General features: G+C 42.9%; 1 protein-coding gene across 1 annotated transcript in view; it reads right to left on the bottom strand.

Moving 5' to 3' along the window:
• Positions 1-243: 243 nt before the first annotated feature.
• The window catches only part of LOC142834947 (uncharacterized), a 30,756-nt gene continuing 5,929 nt past the window's right edge, over positions 244-25,070 (bottom strand). The window contains exons 2-8 of the mRNA XM_075947983.1: positions 16,945-17,066; positions 15,287-15,425; positions 13,686-13,807; positions 11,470-11,580; positions 8,134-8,240; positions 5,321-5,414; positions 244-522 (exon numbers count right to left, since the gene is read on the bottom strand). Coding sequence (XP_075804098.1) covers positions 406-522; positions 5,321-5,414; positions 8,134-8,240; positions 11,470-11,580; positions 13,686-13,807; positions 15,287-15,425; positions 16,945-17,066 — 812 coding nt within the window. The 3' untranslated portion in view covers positions 244-405. The remainder of the gene's footprint in view (positions 523-5,320; positions 5,415-8,133; positions 8,241-11,469; positions 11,581-13,685; positions 13,808-15,286; positions 15,426-16,944; positions 17,067-25,070) is intronic.

Below are 25,070 nucleotides of genomic sequence, written 5' to 3'. Positions count from 1 at the left end.
TGGTATGTAACAGCTGGGTGGTGACGGTGCACTCGGGGGAGGCAAAGGCAGGAGGATCTCTGTGAGTTCAAGGTTAGCCTGGTCTATGGAGTGACTTCCAGGACAGCTAGGGCTACACGGAGAAACCCTGTCTCAAACAAAACAAATAAAAACAAATCAAAACAAAACAATCGGAGGTGGTATGTAAACCAAACACAGATACACTTATGTTTGTATCAGAATAAAAGGGCAAACACAACATTTCATATAAATACTTTAATTATCTTATTACACAGTTTACTGACATCCACATCCACTACTGAATGTGTATAATCATACACAGCTATTCACAGGCACAGTATCACAGATAAAAACTTGAGTTACACAAAGCAAATCAACATATCACACAGGTAGGTCACTTCTGTGCTAGAGAACCCTGTACAAGTGAATCTGTTCCAGAGCTTCTCTGTCGGTCTCCGACTGCTGGCACACATCAAGGTTCAGTGGAATCTCTTCCACCCAGCAGGACAGCTGCAGATCAGTCTAGGAGGAAACAAGCACACAACGTGAAACTTCCAGAATGGTCCTATTGCTGGGAATTTCACAATACCACCCTAAGTAAGTACTCAACACATTTTTTAAATTAATATATTTATTGAATATATATCCCACACAACACATACACATTTATTTTGTATGGTACTGCAACATGATGTGGTCATCTATAAAATTCCCACTGTTATAAAAACAAAAACTTAAAACTCATGATGTTCAACTTTGGGGAGCTGGAGAGATGGCTCAGTGGTTAAGAGCACTGACTGCTCTTCCAGAGGATCTGGGTTCAATTCCCAGCACCCACATAGCAGCTCACACCTGTCTGAAGATCTAGTTGCAGGGGATCTGACAATTTCACACCAATGCACATAAAATAAAAAGTTAAATAAAAAAAAAGTTTACAGCTTTGTGCTGGGCCACATTTGTAGCTATCCCGGGTCACATGACATCACAGCCATGGGTTGTACATCCCTGTGTGAGGAGCTTCACATGGATTATAGTTCTCCACCACAGCAGGAGAAAAATCAAGCCATGAGATGCTCTCATATTTACTTTAAAGATCTATAATCCTAGCACTTGGGAGACGGAGGCAGAAGGATCATAAGTCTAACGGTAAGGAGTTTGAATTCAGCCTAAAATTAGAATTAAAAAATTCATCTTTGAGACCAGCCTGGTCTACAGAGCTAGTTCCAGGACAGGCTCCAAAGAGAAACCCTGTCTCGAAAATAAAAAAAAAAAAATTCATCTTCAAAGGCAATTGGATAGAACCTGTCGAAAGGATGTGGAAACCGAAGAAATCCTATCCTGTTGGCTGGAGAAGACCTTGGGGCTTGGGCACAGGGCAGCAGCTGGAGTCAGCAGCAGTTTTCCTGGCAAACCCATGTCAGCCATGCCATGAGGGATGGACAGTAGGGCTGGATGTCCTAGCACAGGGTGGATTCTGCTGTAACGACTCAGCTGAATTCTGTTTGGGCTTCCTCACATAATGCTGAAAGCCCACAAGAGTGAGGCCATTGGACACATAGGCTCGTTCTCTGCCCCAAAGACCTCTGCAGAGAGGATCCCATTCACCATTAAACTGAAATTAAACTTGAGCTAGTGACCAACTATGATGATTTTTCGTAAAAAACGCTTTATAATCAGACAGCCTGTCATCAAACTTCGAGGATTTTCATCAGCCTTAAAACTCATCTGGAAGGAGTTACGCCCGCTGTGTCTTGAGACCGGTCACTCTCCTCTGAAGCCCAAGTCAGCTTTGCAGAGCATCTGGGCAGCACAGGTTGTATTTTGGAGTATGGGTGCTCACAACAGATTTTTTTTAAAACTTATTTTAATTTTATAGTTATTAATTTTTCCATGCATGTATGTGTACCATAGTTGCGCCTGGTCCCCAAGAAGGCCACAAAAGGGTGTCAGATTCCCTGAAACTGGAGTTACAGATAGTTGTGAGCTGCCACACGGGCGCTGGGAACCAAACCCAGGTCCTCTGCTGGTGCAGCAAGTGCTCTACAGTGCTGAACCATCTGTCTAGTCCCCTGCAATACAGGATTTTTATTACCGTGAACAGCACTAAGTTACATAGAACCACACGGATGAGTTTTACTGTCTTCAACTTGGAAACTTACTTTACTTTGATTTTGGAACTTGAAAAATATCTTTTACAAAGACTTTTTTTTTTTTAAAAAAAAAGTGTTTTTAGATTTATTTATGTCTATGAGTGTTTTGCTTGTGAGTAGACTGTGTACCACTTGCGTGTGCCTGGTACACAGGAGTTCAGAAGGAGGATTATCCTGGAGGAGTTAGAAATGGTTGTGAGTGATCATGTGGGTGCTGGGAACTGAACCCAGGTCCTCTGTAAGAGCAACTAGTGCTCACAACAGCTGAGCCATCTCTCCAGCCCCTAGGATAATTATTTTAATGTAAGTGGTACAATAATTATCATAAGGCTTAAGTAACCAAAGACGGAAACAAAAGGAAATATACATAGGAAAGCACAGAGACTTGTCCTCGCTCCCATAGCTCTGTAGGAGCAATCTTCCCCCACAACCTGCAAGAGATCGGACCCTTCCCCTATAAACTCTGGAGCCATGTGTACGAATCTGTTTAAAGTAGTTTTCCTTTTACACAAATGTAGCGACTGTCACACATGCGCATGTGGCTATTGGATGACAACCCTCCAGAGGCCCTTCTCGCCACCACGTGCAATCTGGGGATTGACCCTGCCTGCCAGGACTGAACAGCAAGAGTTGCTGCCTGCTGAGAAACTGCACTGGCCTCAAAGTCGTTTTTGTTGTTGTTGTTTTTCGAGACAGGGTTTCTCTGTAGCTTTGGGACCTGTCCTGGAATTTGTCTCATAGAGATCCACCTGTCTCTGCCTCCTGAGTGCTGGGATTAAGTGCCTAGCAACTTTCCAGTTTTTAAAAAGTATTTATTTATTCTTTTTTTTTTTTTTTTTATTTATTATGTATACAATGTTCTGTCTTTGTGTATGTCTGCAGGCCAGAAGAGGGCACCAGACCCCATTACAGATGGTTGTGAGCCACCATGTGGTTGCTGGGAATTGAACTCAGGACCTTTGGAAGAGCAGGCAATGCTCTTAACCACTGAGCCATCTCTCCAGCCCAGTATTTATTTATTCTGTATACAGTGTTCTGCCTGTATGTATCCCTGCAGGCCAGAAGAGGGCACCAGATCTCATCACAGATGGTTGTAAACCACCGTGTGGTTGCTGGGAATTGAACTCAGGACCTCTGGAAGAGCAGTCAGTGCTCCAGCTCCAACTTTTCATTTCCTGAGACAGGCTGGCCTCCGTCAACTCTCAATCTTCATGCTCAGCCCTCCACATACTGGGATTATAGACTTGCACCAACATGTCTAACTTTTAAAAGTTTTTAACAATTCATTGTATTTATTTGTATATATACATGCCATGCCTCCAGACCTCATTTTTTTTTCTTTTGGAGATATTTTTTGATATAGGCCTGGATGGCCTTGAGGTCATTCATGAACCTCCTTGTCGCTGCCTCGCCTCTGGATTGCCGAAACTACAGGTGTCAATGGCTGTTTGGACAGATTTATGTTCATAGTATTAAATTGTTATTTTGGGGATTGGGGAAATGTCTTGGCAGTTAAGATTACTTGGTACTTTTGCAGAGGACCTAGGTTTTGTTCCCAGCACTCACATGGTGGCTCAACCATTCCTAAGTCCAGTTCCAAGGAATTTGATGCTCTCTTCTGACCAATGTGAGCACCAAGCACACATGAGGTGTACATACATACAAGCAGGCAAAGCAGTTACGATCATCAATAAATGTTTAAAAAGTTGCTGTTTTGGTAAGTGAAAAAACCCCACTAAACTGGCACAGGCATATGTATGTATGTATGTATTTGGAAACAGGGTCTTACTACGCATCTCTGGCTGGGCTGGAACTTGCTATGTATACCAGGTTGACCTAAACTCAGACTTTTTCCTGCCTCTGCCTCCCACGTGCTGAGATTAAAGGCATGTGCCACTATGCCTGATCAACAATATATTTTAAAAGGGATGTTTCTATGAGAACGGAAAACTCTGGTAGATGACATTACTGATGGGTAGAGTTCTCACGGAGGAAATGAAGGTGGTAAATTAGGATTAATATCTTTCTTTACACATTTCTTGATTACTTCCTGTACTATAAGAAGCAAAATTAGGGCATGAGAGATGGTGCAATGTTCAAGAATGCTTGCCGCACAACCACGAGGCCCAGAGTCCAGACCCCAGGTGATTCTGGATCACCTGGACCTGACGATTCACCTCCATCACCACGCTCAAGTAGACCAGCCTGGGTTACAGACTTCAAAAGGATTTGGGAAATCAAACTGCACGAAAAGTATAGTCTCCCCCTTCACTTGAAGTCGTCGGACAACTTCGACCCACTGCAGCCCCTTTATTTTGTATGGCAGAGTCTTGACATGGAGCCTGGCTGGACAAAAATGCATTCATCAACCATCTCTTCTGTTCTAAAAGACAGGATTATGATTTGGGTATTCATTTTTCCAGTTTAGTTTTTGACAAGGGGGTTCTGTTGACCAGGTTGGTCTCAAACCAGAGGGTTCAAGTGGTCTTCTTGTCTCAGGCTCCCATGGAGTTGGTGTTACCTTCCCCCTTAGCTGATGTGGGGGTCTTACCCACATTCGCTAGTGTTTATTAACCTACAACTATGACCACATTGCTATTAAAAACTGTAGAGAAACAAAGGAATCTACACCCAGATAGGAATGATATTTCAGTGCTTTTGAGGGCAGAAAAATAAACCACAAAGCAGAACTTTTGCAACACTATCTTGCTAAGTCTAGAATGTTATGATAGTTATCAGAAAAAAGCCAAGTTTAGATAAGAAAAATGGTGAAGGGCCGGTGATACAGACCAGTAGTTCATCGCTTGCCTAGCATGCATGGCGTAGGGATTTTCTTGTTTGTTTGTATTTTTTGAGACAGGATTCTCTGCGTAGTTCTGGCGGTCTTAGAACTTTTTCTTTCTTTCTTCCTTTGGTTTTCAAAACAAGGTTTCTCTGTAGCTTTGCAGCCTGTCCTGGCACTTGCTCTGTAGACTAGGCAGGCCTTAAACTCACAGAGATCTGCCTGTCTCTGCCTTCCAATTAAAGGTGTGTGCTACCATCTCCCGGCGTTAGAACTCTTTCTATAGAACACATTGGGCTCGAACTCAGAAACCCACCTGCCCAGCTCAGGAGTCTTAGTTTTAATTCCCACCACCAAATAATTAACAGAAGGAAAAGTGGTTACATACCTTCTTAAGACCTAAGAGAGACTCTTGGAGACTTGGTACTGTCACTAATAGCGAGCCTTGTTTTCTGACATTATGGATGATGTAGTCCCAGGCACTAGAAGACATAAAAAACCGATACAATAAAATGACATTAAGATAATATTACATATTAATCAGAACGGAGATGTCTCCTCTTTTTCCTCTCATGCTGGGGAGCGAAACAGAGCCTCAAACATGCTAAGCCACTGACTCTGCCTCATCCAAGTTTGGTCGTTCACACCTGGAATCCTAGCACTGAGGAAACCGAGGCAATAGGATCCTCTGGAATTGGAGGCCAGTCTGGAGACCATGGTGAGCTTCTGGGCACCAGCCTCAGCTACAGAATTAAACACAATCTCAACAAAACAGAAAAAAAAACCCACCACCACCGCCAACAACAACAAAAGAAGCACAATCCTGGATGTATTCTTTACCATAAAATCCAGCACACTTTGCTGTATTTACAAGAAGGTCTGTACATGAATATTTACTGTAGTTTTATTCATAAATGTCCAAACTAGGGAGCAATCATGATGTCCTTCAGGGGAATGAATAAACTGTGATATCAAGACAATACATATTGTTCAGCACTAGAAGGCAATGCGTGCTCAAGTCCTGAGGACACAGAGCAACCTCAGATGCCTATTGCTAGAGAAGACGCTAACCTGGAAGGGCTCTGCATTGTATGAGTCTAATCACCTTGTGCCGGAAATGAAAGCTTTGGGTTGCTGAGAAGCCCAGCGGTGCCAAGGGTGAGGCCAGAGTGCAGGACCAAGGGCTGAGCAGGGGATTCTTGGGGCAGTGAAACTACAGTCCATGTCTTAAGACTGAGTGCGTGTCATTACACATTTACACACATACGTGGGCTGCAAAACACACAACAAAAGTGAACGTTACTGTGGATGGGGACTTCCGGTGACTATGGCGGACCAAAGAGCCATCATGATACGTACACTGTTCTGATGATAGTGGCACAGACCCTGTAGGTGCGGGGGTAGAGCCTACAGGAAATCTTTATTTTCTTTACAGTTTTGCTGAGACTCAAAACTTCACTAAGAAAAGCAAAGCAAAAACTTGACATGTTAGCTTTTACTTGATACTGGATTTTTTTTTTCTGAATAAAGATGACAAAAGAAAATGCAGACAGAAATCTAGATGGGCAAAATGTTTACCCACAGGAAACAGAACTACAGCAACACAGTAGAAATTGACAAATTTTCCAGTTCCTGAGGGGTGTTGGCAAAGTTATGAGGTTAGAGTTCTGAGATTAACGAGATGGGGATGTGGGCTACTGGAAAGTTTCCGCATAAGGAGAAACCAAATTTCAGAGCCACACAAGTCAAGTGGGACCAGCACCAAAGTTCTGCAGTTTCTCTGTGAAACACATGAGACTCAGTGCTTCAGACGGAAGCCAGGGCTGGGATTGCTGGGTGGAGGGAGATGAAGAGTCCTGGGAAAACAAAGGGCATAGAAACCAGGAACCAAAATTAACTGTTGGACCTGTGTGGTGTGTAGATTAGATCTTTAAAAACTCACACCAAGAGTGGAATCAAACCTCATCTGGCTATCTGTGGTACTCTGGGATGGAATTCCAACTACCACATGGCACAGGCAAAGGTTTGGTGGGACCAGCCAGTTTTAAACATACAAACTTTCTATTGTAATGTGGTTCCTAAAAATGCTGTATTTTACAAGCTGATTTAATACAAGACTGTATTAGAACTGTATTAGCACGATCTTTTCATTTTTCTGAAACAGGTCTCAGAGCTCAGGACGCCCTGAACTAGCTATTTAGTTCTGCCACGGGCTCATGCAGAAGTGCTGCATCCTCATACGGCTTGGGTCCCAGAACCCTGCCTAGGGGCAATGAGAGAATGAAGAGAGGAGACAGACAGACACATGCATAGAAGAACTGGGGTTGGGTGGGCTGTGCTCTTGCATGGAGAAGCTCCGTGTGTTTATTTCATAAAGCTGAACAGGATATCGCATGTAGCTGAGCAAGAAGATGGGGCTCATGGTGGACAGCTGACAAGGAAGCAGGCTCAGCTAACCTCAGCAGGAGCAGTCTCTAAGGGGGCACTCTGCCCGCTGGAAACATCCAGGAGGAGAAGATATGGCAGTCCTCTCCTATACATTGTTAACACCTGAGGAAGAAGGCTTTGCACACACAAATAGATAAATACCAAATAGATAAACTCCAAAAAGAAATTAAATATATTTCACAAAATTGTTTTTTTCAAAACTTTGCATTTTGTGTTTAATATGTTTCCTTATTAAAATAAGTCGATATGCATAAAACTGTCAAAGAATAAATAAAAATCATTAAAAAAAACAAGTTGAGTTGGAGAGACAACTCAGTGGTTCAAGTCCCAGCAAACACATGGTGGCTCACAACCATCTATAATGGGATCTGATGTCCTCTTCTAGCGTGTAGGCATACAGGCAGGCAAAGCACTCCTATATTAAAAAATAACAAGGGGCTGGAGAGATGGCTCAGAGGTTAAGAGCACTAGCTGCTCTTCCAGAGGTCCTGAGTTCAATTCTCAGCAACCACATGGTGGCTCACAACCATGTGTAATGGGATCTGACACTGTCTCCTGGAAAGTGTATATATAATAAATAAATTTATTTATTTAAAAAATAATGAAAATAAGTAAATAAAACTAAAAAAAAAAACCCATGAGTGTGTCATTTTAAAGTCAGCATGAAAACATTTCTATCTTAATAGCCAGTCTCTTTTCACACCTTGCTGGATATATTTAATAACAGATTTCTTGCTGAAGTAAATAACATACCTGGCCTGTTCAGCCTCAGTAAGAAAATATTCGAAGACGTTATTCATCACAATGACGTCAGCACTCTGCAGCAGTGGACCTTGGGTACAGACGTCTGCGTGGAGCACCTAGGGAGGACGAGCTCTTGTAAGACGATGAGGACAATGCGCCTCACAGCCACATAAACACCGACTGGCTCGGGATTATGCAAGACCACACAGAGTTCTTAGGATCTCGTAAGCCCAGAAGCTTGTAAAGAACACTTGTTATGGAATTATTTGTTTCGTTATAATTGTGTCCCCTGATTCATAATTATTTTCTTTTTAACTGAATTCAGAGACTTTATTTTTCCATGATAATTACACTGTTAGGTTTAAGAGCTGAAAGATCTGGGTGTAAAGGAGTAAATTATGGGTCTGCCCAACTAGACTTGTACTCTCAGGTAGGTTATGAGTCCCATTACATAATATGCAAAGTTAAAGGCAGATATGAAAATGAAAACCCTCAAGGGGCTGGAATGATGGCTCACTGGTTAAGAGCATTTACTGCTCTTACAGAGAGGACTGGGGTTTGATTCCCAACACCCACTGTGGCTAACAGCTGTCTGTAACTCCATAGTTCCAAGGGATCCAGTCCTCAGTGGGTACCAGGCACACATGTGGTACACAGACATACATGGTAGGCAAAAACACAACACATACAATTAAAAGAAAATCTTAAAAACAAAACCAAAAACCCAAACCCTCAAAACCGTTAGCTTATAAACTGTCAAATATTAATATGCCCTATGCTAACCTGATTCTAAAATTTCCTTGAATGTATTGTCTACCAGGATAAAGAAGCTAAACAACTTATTTAAACAGTATATAGGGCTGAAGAGTTGGTTCAGTGGTGAAGAGCACTTGTGGCTCTTCCAGAGGACCTAGGTTTGGTTATCAGCACCCACACGGCAGCTCACAACCTTCTGTAACTCCGCTCTCAGGGGAACCAATGCTTTCTTCTGATCTTGTGGTCAGACACCCCATATGGTGCACAGACATAAATACAGATAAAACATTCATACACAAAAAAATAACAAAATAAATACATTTTAAAAAAATCCTATATAACTCAATAATTAAGGCTTTGCAGACAATAGGCATGGTAATAAGAAGATACACTTATTGGCTCAGGAGCAAAACAAATAGATTTTACTGTAAAAGGAAAAGAAAGTCTTTACCTTATGTTATTTTCAAATAAATACTCAAGCCTTACAAATATGATATGCAAGGTGGTGGGGGCTGATTTAAAAAAAATTCTTTCTTTTAAATAATAAACATTCTTTTTTTCTGCATTTTATTTATTTAATTTCATGTGTATTCGTGTTTTGCGTCCATGTATGCCTGTACGAAGGCATCAGATCTCCTGGAAATGGAGTTACAGACAGTTATGAGCTGCCATATGGATACTGGGGATTGAACCTGGGTCCTCTGGAAGAGCAGCCAGTGCTCTTAAGCACTGAGCCGTCTCCCCAGCCCAATAATAAACATTCTGAAAAAGTTTTGGTTCATTTATCCTAGAACTTTTAAGCACAGCTTTAACACAGTCTTCAATAAAAAGAAAGACAGCTGGGCCCGCAGACAGCTCAGAGGGCAAGGCTCTTGTCACCAACAACCCCGTTAATAAAATTTCAGACATTATAAACATGTAGCGTAGCTACGCAACAGATATGCAAACTAATCAGCTGATTTATCTTCGTCCTCTCTTCTTATCCTTAGTTCCTCCTTTCTCTTTCCCACCTATCTTTACTTTCTATTTTTCTTTCTCCATTCCTCTACTACACAAACTAGGGAAAGAAGAATCAGAAGGACCAATTAATCATGGCATACAACAGAAGGTACCAGGAAAACTCTAGGGATGCTTAGGGGCAGACTCAGGACTGCTGGCAGCACAGAAACCATGAAAACAAACAAACTCAACCAATATTTAGTGGCCAGCTCTTAGGTATGAGCTATCGTGCAGGGAGACAAACCAGGTTAAAGAGACGACAGCATCTGGACCTGAATCCGGTTCACTGCACTAATGGGATGAAGAAACCCAACTGATGGAACTCCCTGGTCACAGGAGCGAGCCGAGTGCGATGACAGCAAAGAGTGAAGGTTTAGTGCCAGCCTGGAGGGAAGGCACAGGAGAAAGCAAAACAACAGACCCTGTAGTCAAGAGAGCGGATCAAACTCAGACATGTATTATCAACACTCTATCATAATGACAGCATGGAACTACTATTTTCTTTTTAATAGAAAAAGAAAGAAACCAAGAAAGACGAGGGAAATTAGAACGGAAACAACAGACACAAAAATTTCGAAATTTAGATGGGCGGTTAGTTGAGGAAATAAAACAATTACCTTTTATAAAAAAGGGGAAGCCTTGATCTTAATCTTTTTAAAAACTTTACTGATTGTTATTTATGTATGTGTGTAACTGATTGTTCTTTATGTATGTGTGTGTGTGCGTGTGAGCCTCCTTATTTGTATTTACACCTCTTTATTTGTGCATGTTGGATCATGCACAAATGATGTCACAAGCAGTTGTGAACACTGGATGTAGGCTATGGGAACCCCTGGGTCCTCTGCAAGAGCAGCAAGTGCTCTAAACCACTGAGCCATCTCTCCAGTCTGTAGATCTATAACACCGCTGAGTGTTTCAATGTTAAGGGCAGTTACGTAGTATCAGAGATTGTCAATATTCTCCATATTGCCATGAGAAGTAAAGCACCTTATGAAAATTTCAAAGATTACTGTATTAAACAGATCCCTTCAGCCAGGTAGTGGTGGCGTATGCTTTTAATCCTAGCACTCGGGAGGCAAAGGCAGGTGGATCTCTGTGAGTTTGAGGTCAGCCTGGTCTAGAAAGCGGGTTCCAGGACAGGTTCCAAAGCTACACAGAGAAACCCTGCCTCAAAAAATAAATAAATAAATAAACAGACCCCTTCCAAAAAATCAAAACCCCTCAAAACTTTTGTCTTGTGATTTTGTTCTTAGAGGAAACCTGTACTAGCCTAATAATAATAATAATAATAATAATAATAATAATAATAATAATAATAATCCTTCCCTAATAGCCACTACCCTGTGACATTTACATAGTAATTATGACAGTGCAGGCCCTTTCATTTCAGTTTATAAAATACACTGGCAGCCAAGCTCTGGAGAATTACAGTCCTGCTATCCCAATTGCGATATGGAGAAAGAAGAGGAAAAAGCTCTCTAATAGCAAACACACCAGGCCACCTCAGTCAGTGTCTACACACAGCAGCAACAGGTAAGAACACAGTAGCGATTAGATTAGGTAAGGTTCATAAACACGCTGTGAAGGTACCTTTATTCTGTCACCGAACTCGTATTTTTTGATGATCATTTCCTGCAATTGGCAAAATTCTCCGTTGAGCTCCACTCCACAGAGCTGCGCTGCTGAGCTGTAGAGGTAGCCCTGAGACAGGAAGACACGGCAGGCTGTAAAGCAGGCAGCGTCTAAGCAGAGGTTTATGTCCACTGTCACAGAACTTACCATGTTCAGAACTTTACTGACCGGGGCCCTGATTGAAGTCTACTAACGCCTATCATTTAGCTATATTTTTAAGGCTGGTTTCTAAACTTTCCTGATAAAACTAGGCATTCAGCAAAGCCAGAAATGATGAAAGTGACCATACCCTGCCTCTGCAGTTTCTGGAAGTCCTATCATGGCAGAGCAGGCAAGGAGTCAGGCTGTAGGGAATGCAATGATGACCACACATCAACCATTTCAAACTAGGGAAGGAAGGTAACTGACCAAACCAGTTCACAAGGCCGTGCAGGACTGCTGGGGACTGCGATCTCTTTCTGCCGCGGAGCAACAAAAATAATATGGAAGGAAAGGTCGGGTAATTTGGCTACTTTTTTTGAGACAGGATTCATGTAGCCCAGGTTGGCTCTGAAGTTTTAGCTTCTGATGGTAAGATCAGACATGTACCACTATGGCTGGCTGCTGATTGCCTATCAGCATTTGCTCCAAGTTTGAATCCACAGCTCCACCACAGACATTTATGTTTTGAAGTACACATGTTGGTATTAAGAAGTTTAGTATTGATTCAATCAGCAAGTTACTATAAAATGTCACATTTATACATTTATAATATTTACATTACCAGCACTGACACTATATGATCATAGTCACAATTATTCAACATTACATTTTTGCATTTTTTCCCTTTCCCTCCCTCTTTGCTCTTTCATCTTCTCTCTCTCTCTCTCTCTCTCTCTCTCTCTCTCTCTCTCTCTCTCTGTGTGTGTGTGTGTATGCTGTCACGTAAGTGAATTTGCAGGCGTGTGTGCTCACAAGAACGGGAGGAAGCCAGAGGATGGCGTCTCCCCGCCTACCCTACACCATATTGCATCAAGATGGGCAATACTCTTTAAGGAAAAGCCAGTGGGCGAGGCGGGGAGAGCTCAGGAGGCTGAGTCCCAGGACCACTCCAAGGTCAGTCTGATGATTTGGAAAGACTCAGTCTGAACCCAGAACCCAGCCCAACCCCGACAGGAGCACCAATAAAAAAAGCCATCTATTTACAGAATGGAAGTTTGTTTCTGCCTAAAGCAGGCAGCAAGGCCAGGAGTGACGGCACCTGCTTCTTTAACTAATACCACCAGAAACCACATTTGAGTTTTTTTATACATTGACTTAAGAACATCAGATGTACCCAAGATTTGAATTTATAACAAGAGACATGGTGATGTAATATTTCTTTCTTTTCTTTTTTCTTTCTTTTTGGTTTGTTGAGATAGGGTTTTTCTATGTAGCCTTAGCTGGCCTTGAACTCAGAGATCCACCGGCCTGTCTCCCGCCCACTGAAGTGATATGTCAGAAACAAAAATAATGCGCACATCTTGGGTCACAGCAAACTGGATACAATGGATCCTTGGACATCACCCAGTACACACTTAAAGACAGGGAACTAGATATCCAAAACCATTGAGTGACTTGCTATGGACACAAAAAGATTTCTTAGGTCAAGTAAATTTGTTATTTTTATGAGTTCTTATCAAAGTTCAGTATACTATTTTAATATAGCACAAAGAAAAAGAAGCCAGACAGCGAGACAAGCTTGCAATCACAGTACTTAGTGGGCAGAGGCAGGAGGATCAGGAGTTCAGGTTTATCCTCACCTACATAGTAAGTTTGAGGCCAGCCTGGGCCACATGAAAAGCACCCTCCAAGTCCCACCCCAAAAGAAAACAAAACAAAACCAGAGGGGTAGTGGGAGGGGGAAAGGAGAGGAGAGAGACAGTCAGCCAGTCACATGGTCTACCCTGTTTACATTTGTCATTAGTGTTGTGGAGACAAACCAGGGCAGGAAGTAGGACAGCTGTCTTTGAAATTCCAAACCCAATTATTACCAGGGAGCAGGATTAGGAGCCTGCCAATGGATCCTGTTTTGACCTTATCCTGTTACTTTAAGAATAAAGCCAAGCTGTCACCTTGGATGGTGGCAGGCAAAGCTGTTCTAGCAGAAGCAAGTATTCCCCACATGTTGAGGCCGTTCACACGCCGGACTTTACCCCGTAAAGGACTGTGCCGAGCCTGGAGCCGATGTCAACCAAGACCTTTCCTGACAGGTCGGGCAGTACCTGATGATAAAGGAACTTCAGCTCCATGAGTGAGAAGGAATGGGAAATAAAGCCTGGAGAAAGGAGAGAATGAGCATCAAGTTATGGGTTTGTTCTGTTCGTTTATTCTTTCCAGACAGGGCCTCACCTTATTTCTGTGACAGCCTGCCTGGTTTTCCTCTGACCTGGAGGACACCCAAAGACTCCCAACACCATGTCTTACATAATTTAACTGTCAGGAAGGGGGGTAATAAAACAGAAGAGGGCAACAAAACATGGAAGCAGGCGGACCAGTCTCCAGGGAGGAGTCTCTGGAATGGGGTGTCGCTGTCTTAGAGTTGCACAGTCAGAGGTGGGAGGGGCCAGGCCACAGCAGCCCTCAGCCCCTTACCTCTCACCACACCAGTGGTTCTTCTGGGGACCCTAAGGCTAGACAAACCCCTTTCTTCTGAGTACTCATCAGTCACTCACGGCGACAACCATTAGATCCGTTAGTTAGCTGAGCAGCTCTGGGTATCCAATCCACATTTATAACTGATTATGGGGAGACATAGCCAACCTTCAGATTTTTGTTTGTCAAACCTAGTTCTGGAAATGTTTATAAATCAGCTCCTTGGATGTGGTATTTTTTCAGCTATTCATGTGTCAGCTTTTCCTCTAGCTCTCGGCCACATCTTTTTGTATCCCGTGAATATCATCTTTAGAGATGTATCACTTGGTCAAAACAAAATCCGAATAAACTCTTCTCGGGACCCTCTGCTCTGCCAAACCACACCCAGTAGTATCTGATCACATCTGACTTGCTGAGCACGGAGACTGTTTCAGATGCCCTGGAAGTTACACTCTCACAGGAGTGAGCCAGCATGTGCCGTGTGCCAATCTCTGGAGTATGTGGAGTACGAGACAGGTCCCCTGTCCAGTCCCGTCTGATTAGGCTCTGGGCTGAAGAGCTATCCCTGCTTAAACAGTTCTGGACAGGACACTAAGTAACATTTTATCTGCCTACCCACCCTCTCACCTCCTTGTTTGTGAGTGTGAGCCTGCACTAATGTGCACGCCTCAGTGTGCATGCGGCACTCAGGACAACTTGAGGAAGTTGGTTCTCTCCTACCATGTGGACTCCAGTGATTAAACTCAGACCATCAGGTTTGACAGCAGCGCTTTTGCCTAATGAGCCATCTGGATGACCCTTAGAAAATAGTTCTATGTACCCTCCCTACCTTTATTTTGGTAATTGCTATGCCAGAAATTAGTTTTTATTTTTAAAAATGCCCAATAGTCTGACTACAAATTTACACACTCAAGACATGGGAAGGGGCTGGAGGGATGGCTCAGTGGTCAAGAGCACTGACTACTCTTCCAGAGGACCTGGGTTCAATTCCCAGCACCCACATGGCAGCTCACAGCTGTCTGAAGATCCAGATCCAGGGGATCTGACACCTTCACACCAATGCACATAAAATAAAAGTTAAATAAACCATAAAAATATTTTTAAAAAAAGACATGAGAAAAATGCACACTGAAGTAACAGCTTTGCAAGCTTGAATGCCTACCCAAAGGCGCCGTCTGGTGCGAGCCACACACAGTACAGTAGTTTCTGCTCATCTTTCCTTCCTCACATAATGAATCAATAAAGTCTTCATCATACAGGAATGCATCAACGTGAACCGTGGGTTCTGGCTGCTGTCGTATCTGGAGAAACACATCAAAGGCAACAGAGTACAAAGGAACTTCTTTTTATTGCTAAATAAGGCAAAACACCAGCAGCTCTTCTAAGTCCTGAGAACAAGGCCCAAAAGACAGTTGGCTGATTCAGTTCTGTTTACTGGTCCTCTCTCACTGTGTTTCTGAGACACCGATAGCTTTCTCTTTAATCTGAAGGACACAAAACATGACTTTTGAGTCTTACATGTCAACGACCATCGAAATACTTGGCAAGTCATCTTTGTTGAGAAAGCCAAGTTTTCAAGTTGCTAAAATATTATTAAAACTTCGAGCTTATATGCATGGGCACAGTAGTTCCCATTTGTCATACCAGCATTTGGAAGACTGAGGCAGGGTGCCCGAGTTTGAGGCCAGTCTGGGGTGTATAGTAAATTCAAGGCCAGCCTGGAATATAACCTGTATCAAAAAAACAAAACAGCTGGGCATGGTGGTGATGGCCTTGAGCAGAGCACTTGGGAGGCAGAGGCAGGTGGATGGATACCTGTGTGAGTTTCAGCAGTCTGGTCTACACAGCAAGTTCTAGACCAGTCAAGGTTTAGTGGAACTGCCTCACATAAATAAACAGATAACTATATACACACTTGGGAGGTGGTGGCGGGGAGGAGACAGAAATCTTTAATAAATAAATAAAAAAACTATATACACACACACACACACAATACCCATTATATATTATATTAATATATATACTAAAACTATAAAAACGTAGCCATAGCTGCCCCTTACTCCCAGCAATCCTCCTGCCTTTAGTCTCTCAAGTGCTATCATGTTCATCTTCATTTTCCTTTTAAAAACTTTCAGTGTTTTTTGAAGGCTATAGGTCAATTATTAATAAATGAATACTTTTCCTTATTTAACATATTATACTATATAGCATGGTGTTGATAAGAATGTTACTAGCACCCCAACTTCATTACAACTCCAGTACCAACAACACCCCAAACTGTATTCCAAAGTCTCAATTTAACACTGCTTTCTACTCTGCTCTTCTGAGAGCTATTTGAAAGACCGAGCACTTTCTAAGAACTGTTCGGGGTTCACAGTACCCACATACTATGGAAAGGTTGAGCTGGGTGTGGTGACACACACCTGTGATCCCAGCGCTCAGGAGGCTGAGGCCGGCAGTTCTACAGAGAAAGACCTAAGCAATCAAACCTGAATAACCCACCAAATAATCAAGCAACCCATAGTCTCCAATGTCTCCCCCACCAGCAAAGGACTGAGTTCCTCTGCTCAGGTGTTCATAAATGGAAAGGCCTAGACTGTTAACTCTTGATTTTTTTTTAAAATATGCTGACAAATGGATTCTCTAAAAAAATATTTGTTGAATAAAATAGTACTGGGGAGTCCAAAGGTTAAAGTCTCAAGAGAAGGGGGACATGTCTGAAATACCAAGTGAAAGATTGCTTAAAGCTGACCTTATAACCAACGGGACCACGTTTCTCGAGTGGCACAAACGGAAATGAATTCGGTTCAACACACTTACTTTCTGAAGGGCTAGCTGTTCCGAGCAAAGCACCGCCTCTGGGGGCAGACAGCTCCGAAGGTCATCGGCTATGTTTTTCAACATAACGTCATTGTTATCTTGAGTGAATTCGTCAAAATCCCCTGGAAAAGAATAAAAAGGAAAAAGAAATAGACCCCGCTCTTGCAGTCTGCCCTAGACTGACCGATCACAGACGACACACTTCCCACCAGACAGTGTGCATTTGTAAGGGGCTCGTCAAGAAGTTAGCACTGACTCGAGAGTGCTAACCCAAGTGCCATCAAAAATCGTGACTTTTTCAGGCTGTCAAGATGGCTCAGTGGGTAAAGATGCTTCTTTAAGACTTTAGTTCCATCTCTGGGACCCACAGGGTCGGAGGGAATCACTCCCACAAGCTGTCCTGTCTCTACACGTGCTGTGGAGTGTGCACACACATAAAATAAACAAATGTAAAGCATAAATTTAAAAATAAAATGAGGGCTGGTGAGAGATGGCCCAGCAGTTAACAGCACTAACTGTTCTTCCAGAGGACCTGGGTTCAATTCCCAGCATTCCCCTCCCAGCCAAAAAAGAAAAAAAAAAAAGGTTTTCTTTCTTCAAACTGCTCATTGAATAAAAGCAAAGAGATTCATGAAAACTTGTTGATTTAAACTGCGCCCCCCCTTTGTTTCTCGTATAGCTTTGGAGCCTGTCCCGGAACTCGTTCTGTAGACCAGGCTGGCCTCAAACTCACAGAGATCCGCCTGCCTCTGCCTCCCGAGTGCTGGGATTAAAGGTGTGCACCACCACTGCCTGGCTTTTAAATTGCTTTGACTCATGAATAGTAATCTTTTAGTTTTCAGGGTATTCAATGCTCTAATAAATAGTAAAATATTTTGTCTTTGAGCACATGAATCTTAGAAATTGTTCAAAGATTGTTCTCAGCAACGCACAAATCAGACGTGGTACCACACGCCTGTAACTCCAGGAGGCAGGAAGGTCACACCTTGAAAGTTGTCACCGGCTACACAGTGAGTCTGAGGCTAACCTGGGCTACGTAAGAGCAAGTCTCAAAAACACCAGATAAATAAGAGTAAAACTAGCACCAACTACAAAATCTATTTGAAACCATGTTGCCCTGATGAAAAAGATGAAGAATACACACGTTACAGAATATTATTTTAAGGTGTGTTACTTTTGTTTATGCTCTGGAACATTTGTTTAATGATGCAAAGATGTGTTTGATTAAATAAAATTCACCTGTGGCCTAGAGGCTGCGTCAGCAACCAGTTGACAGGAAACTGCAGGGAGGAGTCACGTGGAGAAGGGTTATAAGGAGGGACAAGGAAAAGCACAGGACTTCTTGGGAGACCGGGGAGGTGAGCTGCTTGCTATTCTCTCTGGGAAGCAGGACTCTACCTCAATCTTTGAATCGTGAGTTCTTTAGCTGGACAGAGATTTAGGTAAGTTCTCTTGGTAGCTTTGAAGGGTCAATGCCTGAGGGAACAGAATTTCCTCAGGCTGCAGCTCTTGCGGCCTAGCCGCTGGTAGTTGCAGTTGCTGACTAGGAAAGCCGTAGATTAAAAGGCAGTAACCATTAGAGGAGGGCACGCGCACGTACGCACAATCTTTTTTGAGAGACAAGATCCAAAGTCCAGATAGGCCTTGAACTCAGAGTGATCCTTATTTCAAGTCTTCTGAAGTGTGTGGTTACAGGTATGTTACAATGCCTAGCAAAGATAGCATATTTCCTTAAAAATTTTTTTTAAAGTTTTTTTATAGATTGTTTTGCGGGTCTGAATGTGTGAGCTGTGTGTGTGTGTGTGTGTCTGTCTGTGTGTGTGTGTGTCTGTCTGTGTGTCTGTGTCTGGTTGCCGGAAGAAGTCAGTAAAGGGCGTGGAATCCCCTGGAACTGGAGTTAATAGTTGTAAACTGCCATACGGGTGCTGGGAACGGAGCCCGGGACTTCTGAAAGAGCAACAGATGCTCCCAATCTCTACGTCATCGCTCCAGAAATCAAACGGCACACTTTTAAAGACTGTGGTCAATACCTGAATGGTCTGGCAGAAGGACAAAGATACGGTAAGAGATTAACAGTGGACCAATCTAGGTAAAGACACAAAATGGCATTCGTTTTGCTACAGTTTACGCTTTCTGTGGGTTGGATTGTCTCATTTCTAAGTAGTTCGTAAATCTAAAACAGGGCAGCTTATCTGGAAATGAGGCACTGCTGGAGGGCTGCTACTCTCCAGGATGCTAAAGGTTGACTGGGAAAGACTTAGAAAAAAGGAAGCATTTACGTTTCTCTGAAGATACTGTTATAATTACTATGAGCCCTCCATGCCCAACAGGGCTTCTGTGTGCTGCCCTGTCCTGGAAATAGCTCTGCGGAGCTATCAGGCTGGCCCCACACTCACAGACATCCACCTGCCTCTGCCTCCCAAGTGCTGGGATTAAGAAGTCATGCACCACCACCCGGCTTTAATCATGAGTTCCTTGCTCGGATATAAGGAACATAGGGCATTGTCTTTCCCCCTCCCTCCTCCTTTCTGGTGTTTTGATGGAGTTTCACTGTGCAACAGCCCTGGCTGTCCTTGAACTCACAGAGATCCACCTGACTGACTCTGCCTCCTGAGTGCCACCACTGCCGGGCAGGTATTGTCTTTCTTACTATTAAGAAGAGGTATGAAGCCAGACATTATGGTTCACAGGAATATTGTGCTTGAAGTCAGCGCAGGATACACAGTGAAACTATCTTAAAAAAAAAAAAGCTGTAGGGTTAATGGCAAAGTTGAGTGGCTGAACATATGCTTAGGGGGCGCAAAGCCCTATTTTTGATCGTAGCATCACAACAGGAAGGGAGGGAAGCATAAGTTCTAGAAACAAATCAAGGACATCTTGAAGGGAACGACATCCACTTCCTCCATTTCTTCATCTGCACCAGTGTGGGATTCCAGATGTTAATGTTGAGTACCCCCCCCCCATTTGAGACAGGGTTCTCTGTAGCTTTGGAGCCTGTCCTGGAACTAGTTCTTGTAGACCAGGCTGGCCTCGAACTCACAGAGATCCGCCTGCCTCTGCCTCCCGAGTGCTGGGATTAAAGCTGTGCACCACTCTCCACCTTAACTTGAAACAGGATCTCTCCTTGAATCTGGACTTGTCAATCCAGCTGGACCAGCTGCTAGCCAGTCCCAGGGGTCCTCTTCCCTCCACTCCCCAGTGCTGGATTACAGATACTTGCTGCCATGCCCCAGTGGACACTGGGGGCTGATACTCAGGTTCTCACGCTTGCTCAGCAAGCAACTTTACCCACTGAGTCATCTCCCCAGTACTATGATCTTTTTGTAAAAACAATCAAATGTAATATCTAAAAACATGAAGTAATGAGATGTTTTGATCCACGTCTATATTATCCAACATTTAAATCAGGTCAGAAATAGCTATCTCCTATACACGTGACATTTCTCTATGGTGAAAACATTCAAAATCTTCTAGCTTTTGAAAACACATGTCATTATTAGCTAGAGCCATCTTCTTGTGCAATAGCACACAATTATCTCCTTTTTTTTCTTAAGACAGTTTCACTGTGGCTGGTCTTGAACTCTCAGAGATCCATCTGACTGCCTCCTAAGTGCTGGGATTAAAGGTGGGCACCACCATGCCCAGCTTCCTTTCTAGAAATTTTTATCGAGTCAGGTTCTGGGCCTTAATCTCCTGATTCTCCTGCACCAACGTTTCCAATGCTAGGCTTATTGGTGAGTGCCTCCACACCTGACTTCCTTCTTTGAATATGTTTGGAAAATACTTATTTGGTGTGTGCAGTAGTCAGAGGACAGTTCTCAGGAGTTGGTTCCTTCCTGCACACACAAAATAAGCAAATATTTCTTTTTTTTTTAAATGTGTAGCCCAGGCTGGCCTCGAACTCGTGATTCTCCTGCCTCTGCCTCCTTCAGCAAATCCTACCGGCGTGCGCCACCACAACCGGCAAGCAAATATTTCTTGAGAGCAAACTCAGGTTGTCAGGCTTACCCGCTGAACCATATTGCTGGCCTCTGGCTTCTTTTGTTTTTTTTTTTTTTTTTTTTTTTTTGAGGCAAGGTCTCTCTGTGTAGTCTTGGCTGGCTTCGAACACACAGTGTAGACCAGGCTGCCCTCAAACTCAAAGGTGTGCCGGGCGGTGGTGGCGCACGCCTGTAATCCCAGCACTTGGGAGGCAGAGACAGGCGGATCTCTGTGAGTTCGAGGCCAGCCTGGTCTACCAAGGGAGTTCCAGGATGGGCTCCAAAGCTACAGAGAAACCCTGTCTCGAAAAACCAAAAAAAAAAAAAAAAAACAAAAAAAAAAACTCAAAGGTGTGAGCCCACCGTGCCTGGCTCCTTGCTTAAACAGGATACATTGTTTAGAATAACATACATATTCATGTCATAAATTAACTACAAATAGGACAATGTTTCATAGATTACAAAGTTCTTTCATATACAAAGTCAGTTAACTGCCCCAGCACCAACGTGAAGGAGAGAAAGCCAGACTACACTTACAGGGTAGGACACCAAGTCTTTTAAGTCTAACTGAATCTCAGTCGCGATAAAGGCAGGCTGGTAAGGGTTACATGAAATTTGGTCATGCTCAGAAGTAAGGTGTCCTTCTTTCCACAGCACCGCTGGTCTCTCTGCACAGGAACATTCTTTCTTTGCATAACTTGAGAAGAGTGATTAACACCAAACAGACTACTTGGCTCGGAACTGAAATGCGAAGGCTGTTTTTTTCTTCCCTTGCCTATCTAGCTTAATATTTAAGTTACTGATTCATATAAACTCCAGAAGAGGTAGATTATACCTTATAATGAAACAAAATAATATTACCATATACTCACATTGTCTTAGGTAGAACTTAAATATTGTCTTAGAAGCTCTGGTCCTGCCTCACTAATGGCTTTCCCCTGTATTCCCAAAATCTAATTAAAATTTCCCAAGGTGTTAATTAATACCTAGAACCTGCTTAGCTGCACTCTACAGATAAAACTGTGAGAACGTGTATGACTCAAATTTAATTCACTTACATCAGTAACTTAAAGAAAACCAAAACCCTCATTATAGTAAATGAAAATATTTTATGGCCCAGTTCCTTTAGATTTAGTTACAATCATGCTAGCAAAACCAAAGGCTTGCTATGAGTTTACCTTCTAAAACCAAAGATGCTCAGGAAGCTCACTGTGCCCTCTCACCCCGTGGCAGACGACCATGTGCAGGCCCCTGGCTGGCGGGTACAGCTGCTGGGGGCTGAACACAGGCAGGGACAGGACTTCTGTGTTCGTCTCACTTAGACTCTGCCTCTCTGTAACTCTGAATAGTTTTCTGCTCTTTCAGCTCGAATGGTAGGTACCAAACCTTTAATGTTACATATTGACTGCATGAGCACTCAAGGCATACTGGGCTGTGCAAGTTTCACAGTTTTACATGCAAGGACCCTATACATGGTACAAATAATTTTTCCTTAAAGCAAAAAAACCAAAATCTGAGAACTCTGATTTGACTGTGTTCAAAGGCAGAAGGGGATTTCTTTAGTACTTGCAGACTTCTTTGTGCTGGTTCTACTTAGAGATCTTAAGTGGTTACAAGTCAACCCTTGACTCACCTGGCTTTACCTCTGTTCTTTAGAACAGTCTCTCCAGAGACCCTGAACAGACTGACGAGCAGATCTTAGAGTTAGACTGCTTGAATCTGAATCCTGCGCCTACCAACCTATTATACAGTTACTCAACTCTCCCAGCCTCAGCTGCCCTATCTATAAAGTGGAAATAATCATCCCACATCTAAAGACTGCTTGGGTGGGTGTGTGTGAGAACATAAATTGCATGCTTAGAACACTGCCTTAGGGGCTGGCAAGGTGGCTCAGTGGGCAAAGGTGCCTGCTAGCAAGTCCACTGACCCGAGTTTGACCCCTAGTTGTATTTTGATCTCTACACACATGCGCGCACACACACACAATACGTATAATTATAATACAAATAGTGTCTTAGAGTTGTCATTAGTCATCTAAGAAGTTCATTTGCACTTGAGGATCAGTGATGCTTATTAAATTCGCTTTCCAAAATTATACTTTAAAAGCATTATCGGGGCTGGAAAGATGGCACGGTGGTTAAGAGCATACACTCTTCTTGCACGGACCCAAGTTCAGTCCCCACACCCCAAAACTCCCTAGTTTCAGCTCTAAGCCTCGAGCTTCCACCTGGGCCCAAACTCAAATGCACGTAACACCCTCCTCCCACAGAGCTGAAAGTAATTTAAAAATCTGCTAATTTCATGACCACGGTGAAAACATGCCTGATTTGATTATTTTGATAAGCTATAGTTTCACTTATGTATATTCCTAAATGCTTTTTCTGTTCCAAGTGTTTTTGTCTTTATTCAACTGCCTCTGATTCATAATTAAGAGGACCTTTCAAACTTCAAAAGGAAATTTTTAGTCAAGGTGAGTAAAATTAATTTTAATGGTTGGCATATAACTTTTGGAAAGACTAACTAGCAGATCATTTTTCCCTAATAATGGCTATAACAATATCAAAACTGATATATCATGGAAGTGTATAAAACTGAAATTCACTTAAACATCAAAAAGAATTCACTATGTAGACCAGGCCTTGAACTCACAGAGATCTGCCTGCTTCTGTCTCCTGAGTGCTGGAATTGAAGGTGTGTACTAACATGCTCGCTTTAAAAAACTGCATTTTATTTATTTGTATATATGTATTTATATGTATGTGCATATGTACTTGTGCGGGCACGTGTACCACAGTGCACAGGCAGAGGTCAGAGACCAACTTGCAGGAGTTGATTCTCTCCATCCATCTTGTGGGTTCTGAAGACTGAACTCAAATCAAACTAGACTTAGTAGCAGACATCTTTACTGAAGCATTTCAAATGGTCCCACCCCTCAAAAAAAAATCCTAAAGGCCATTTTAATTTGTTATGTCTACATAATTTCTAAGCATTAACCTTTTAATATTTTTATTTTTTGTTTATTAAGACAGGGTCCCTATATGTAGTTCCGGCTGGCCTGGAGCTTGCTGCATAGACCAGATTGACCTCGAACTCCTAGAAATCCTCCTGCCTTTGCCTCCCCCATTCGGGGATTAAAGGTGTGTGCCATCACACCTGATCCAAACATTTATTCTTTGAAAAATTTATTTTTAGTATTTTAAATTTGTGTGTGTATGGTATGTACATGTGTCTGTGGGCGCACTCAGAAGCCAGGGCTGTCATATTCCCCGGAGCTGGAGTTACAAACAGAGGTGCTGGGAACTGAACTCAGGTCCTCTGAAGAGCAGCGAGGATTTTTTTTTTTTTGAGACAAGATTTCTCTGTGTAACAGCCCTAGCTGTCCTGCAACTCACAGAGATCCACCTGCCTTTGCCTCCTAAGTGCTGGGATTAAAGGCATGTGCCACCACCACTCGGTCCGAGCAGTGATCATTCCTAACTGCTGAACCATCCCTTCAGCCCCTAACCTTTGGACAGTCAGAAACAGCTCTAGTTTGAACAATTAGGAACCCCATGATGAACATTGGGCATGCATGGATTCCTTCTGTTTTCTTCCTCAAGTACTCAGATAAGCTGAAGCCTTCTGCAACACACTTTGAAATTTCCTGAGTGATTATACTAAATAGTTCTGACAGATATGAAGAAAGATGGGTGGCTTTGTATGGTGGCACTTGCCTGCAATGCCAGCGCTCCTTCTCCCCTCCCTTCCTACTGGCAGGATGAGGAAGGATTCTAGGAGAGCCTGGAATAAACAGCAGGCTCCCAGCTGAAAACAATGAAGATAGACTTCACCCATCTGCTACAGCACTGGATATAATCATAAAAACAAAGCTGGGCTAGGTGGTGGTGGAACAAGCCTTTGATCCCAGCACTCGGAGGCAGAGACAAGCAGATCTCTGAGTTCGAGGCCAGCCTGGTTGTACAAAGTGAGTTCCAGGACAGCCAAGACTGCACAGAGAGAAACCTTGTCTTGAAAAAAACCAAACCAACATGCAAAAAAAAAAAAAAAAAAAGTTGGAAGTTGGTTGTTTTAATTTGTATTTATTCAATTATTAGTTAGGCCAAACATCATTTAGCCTGTACGACAGCTATTTCAGAAGGTGTAGTA

This window comes from Microtus pennsylvanicus, chromosome 14, assembly GCF_037038515.1.
Source record: "Microtus pennsylvanicus isolate mMicPen1 chromosome 14, mMicPen1.hap1, whole genome shotgun sequence".
NCBI classification, from domain to species: Eukaryota; Metazoa; Chordata; class Mammalia; order Rodentia; family Cricetidae; genus Microtus; species Microtus pennsylvanicus.
This window is presented reverse-complemented; position numbering and strand designations above follow the sequence as displayed.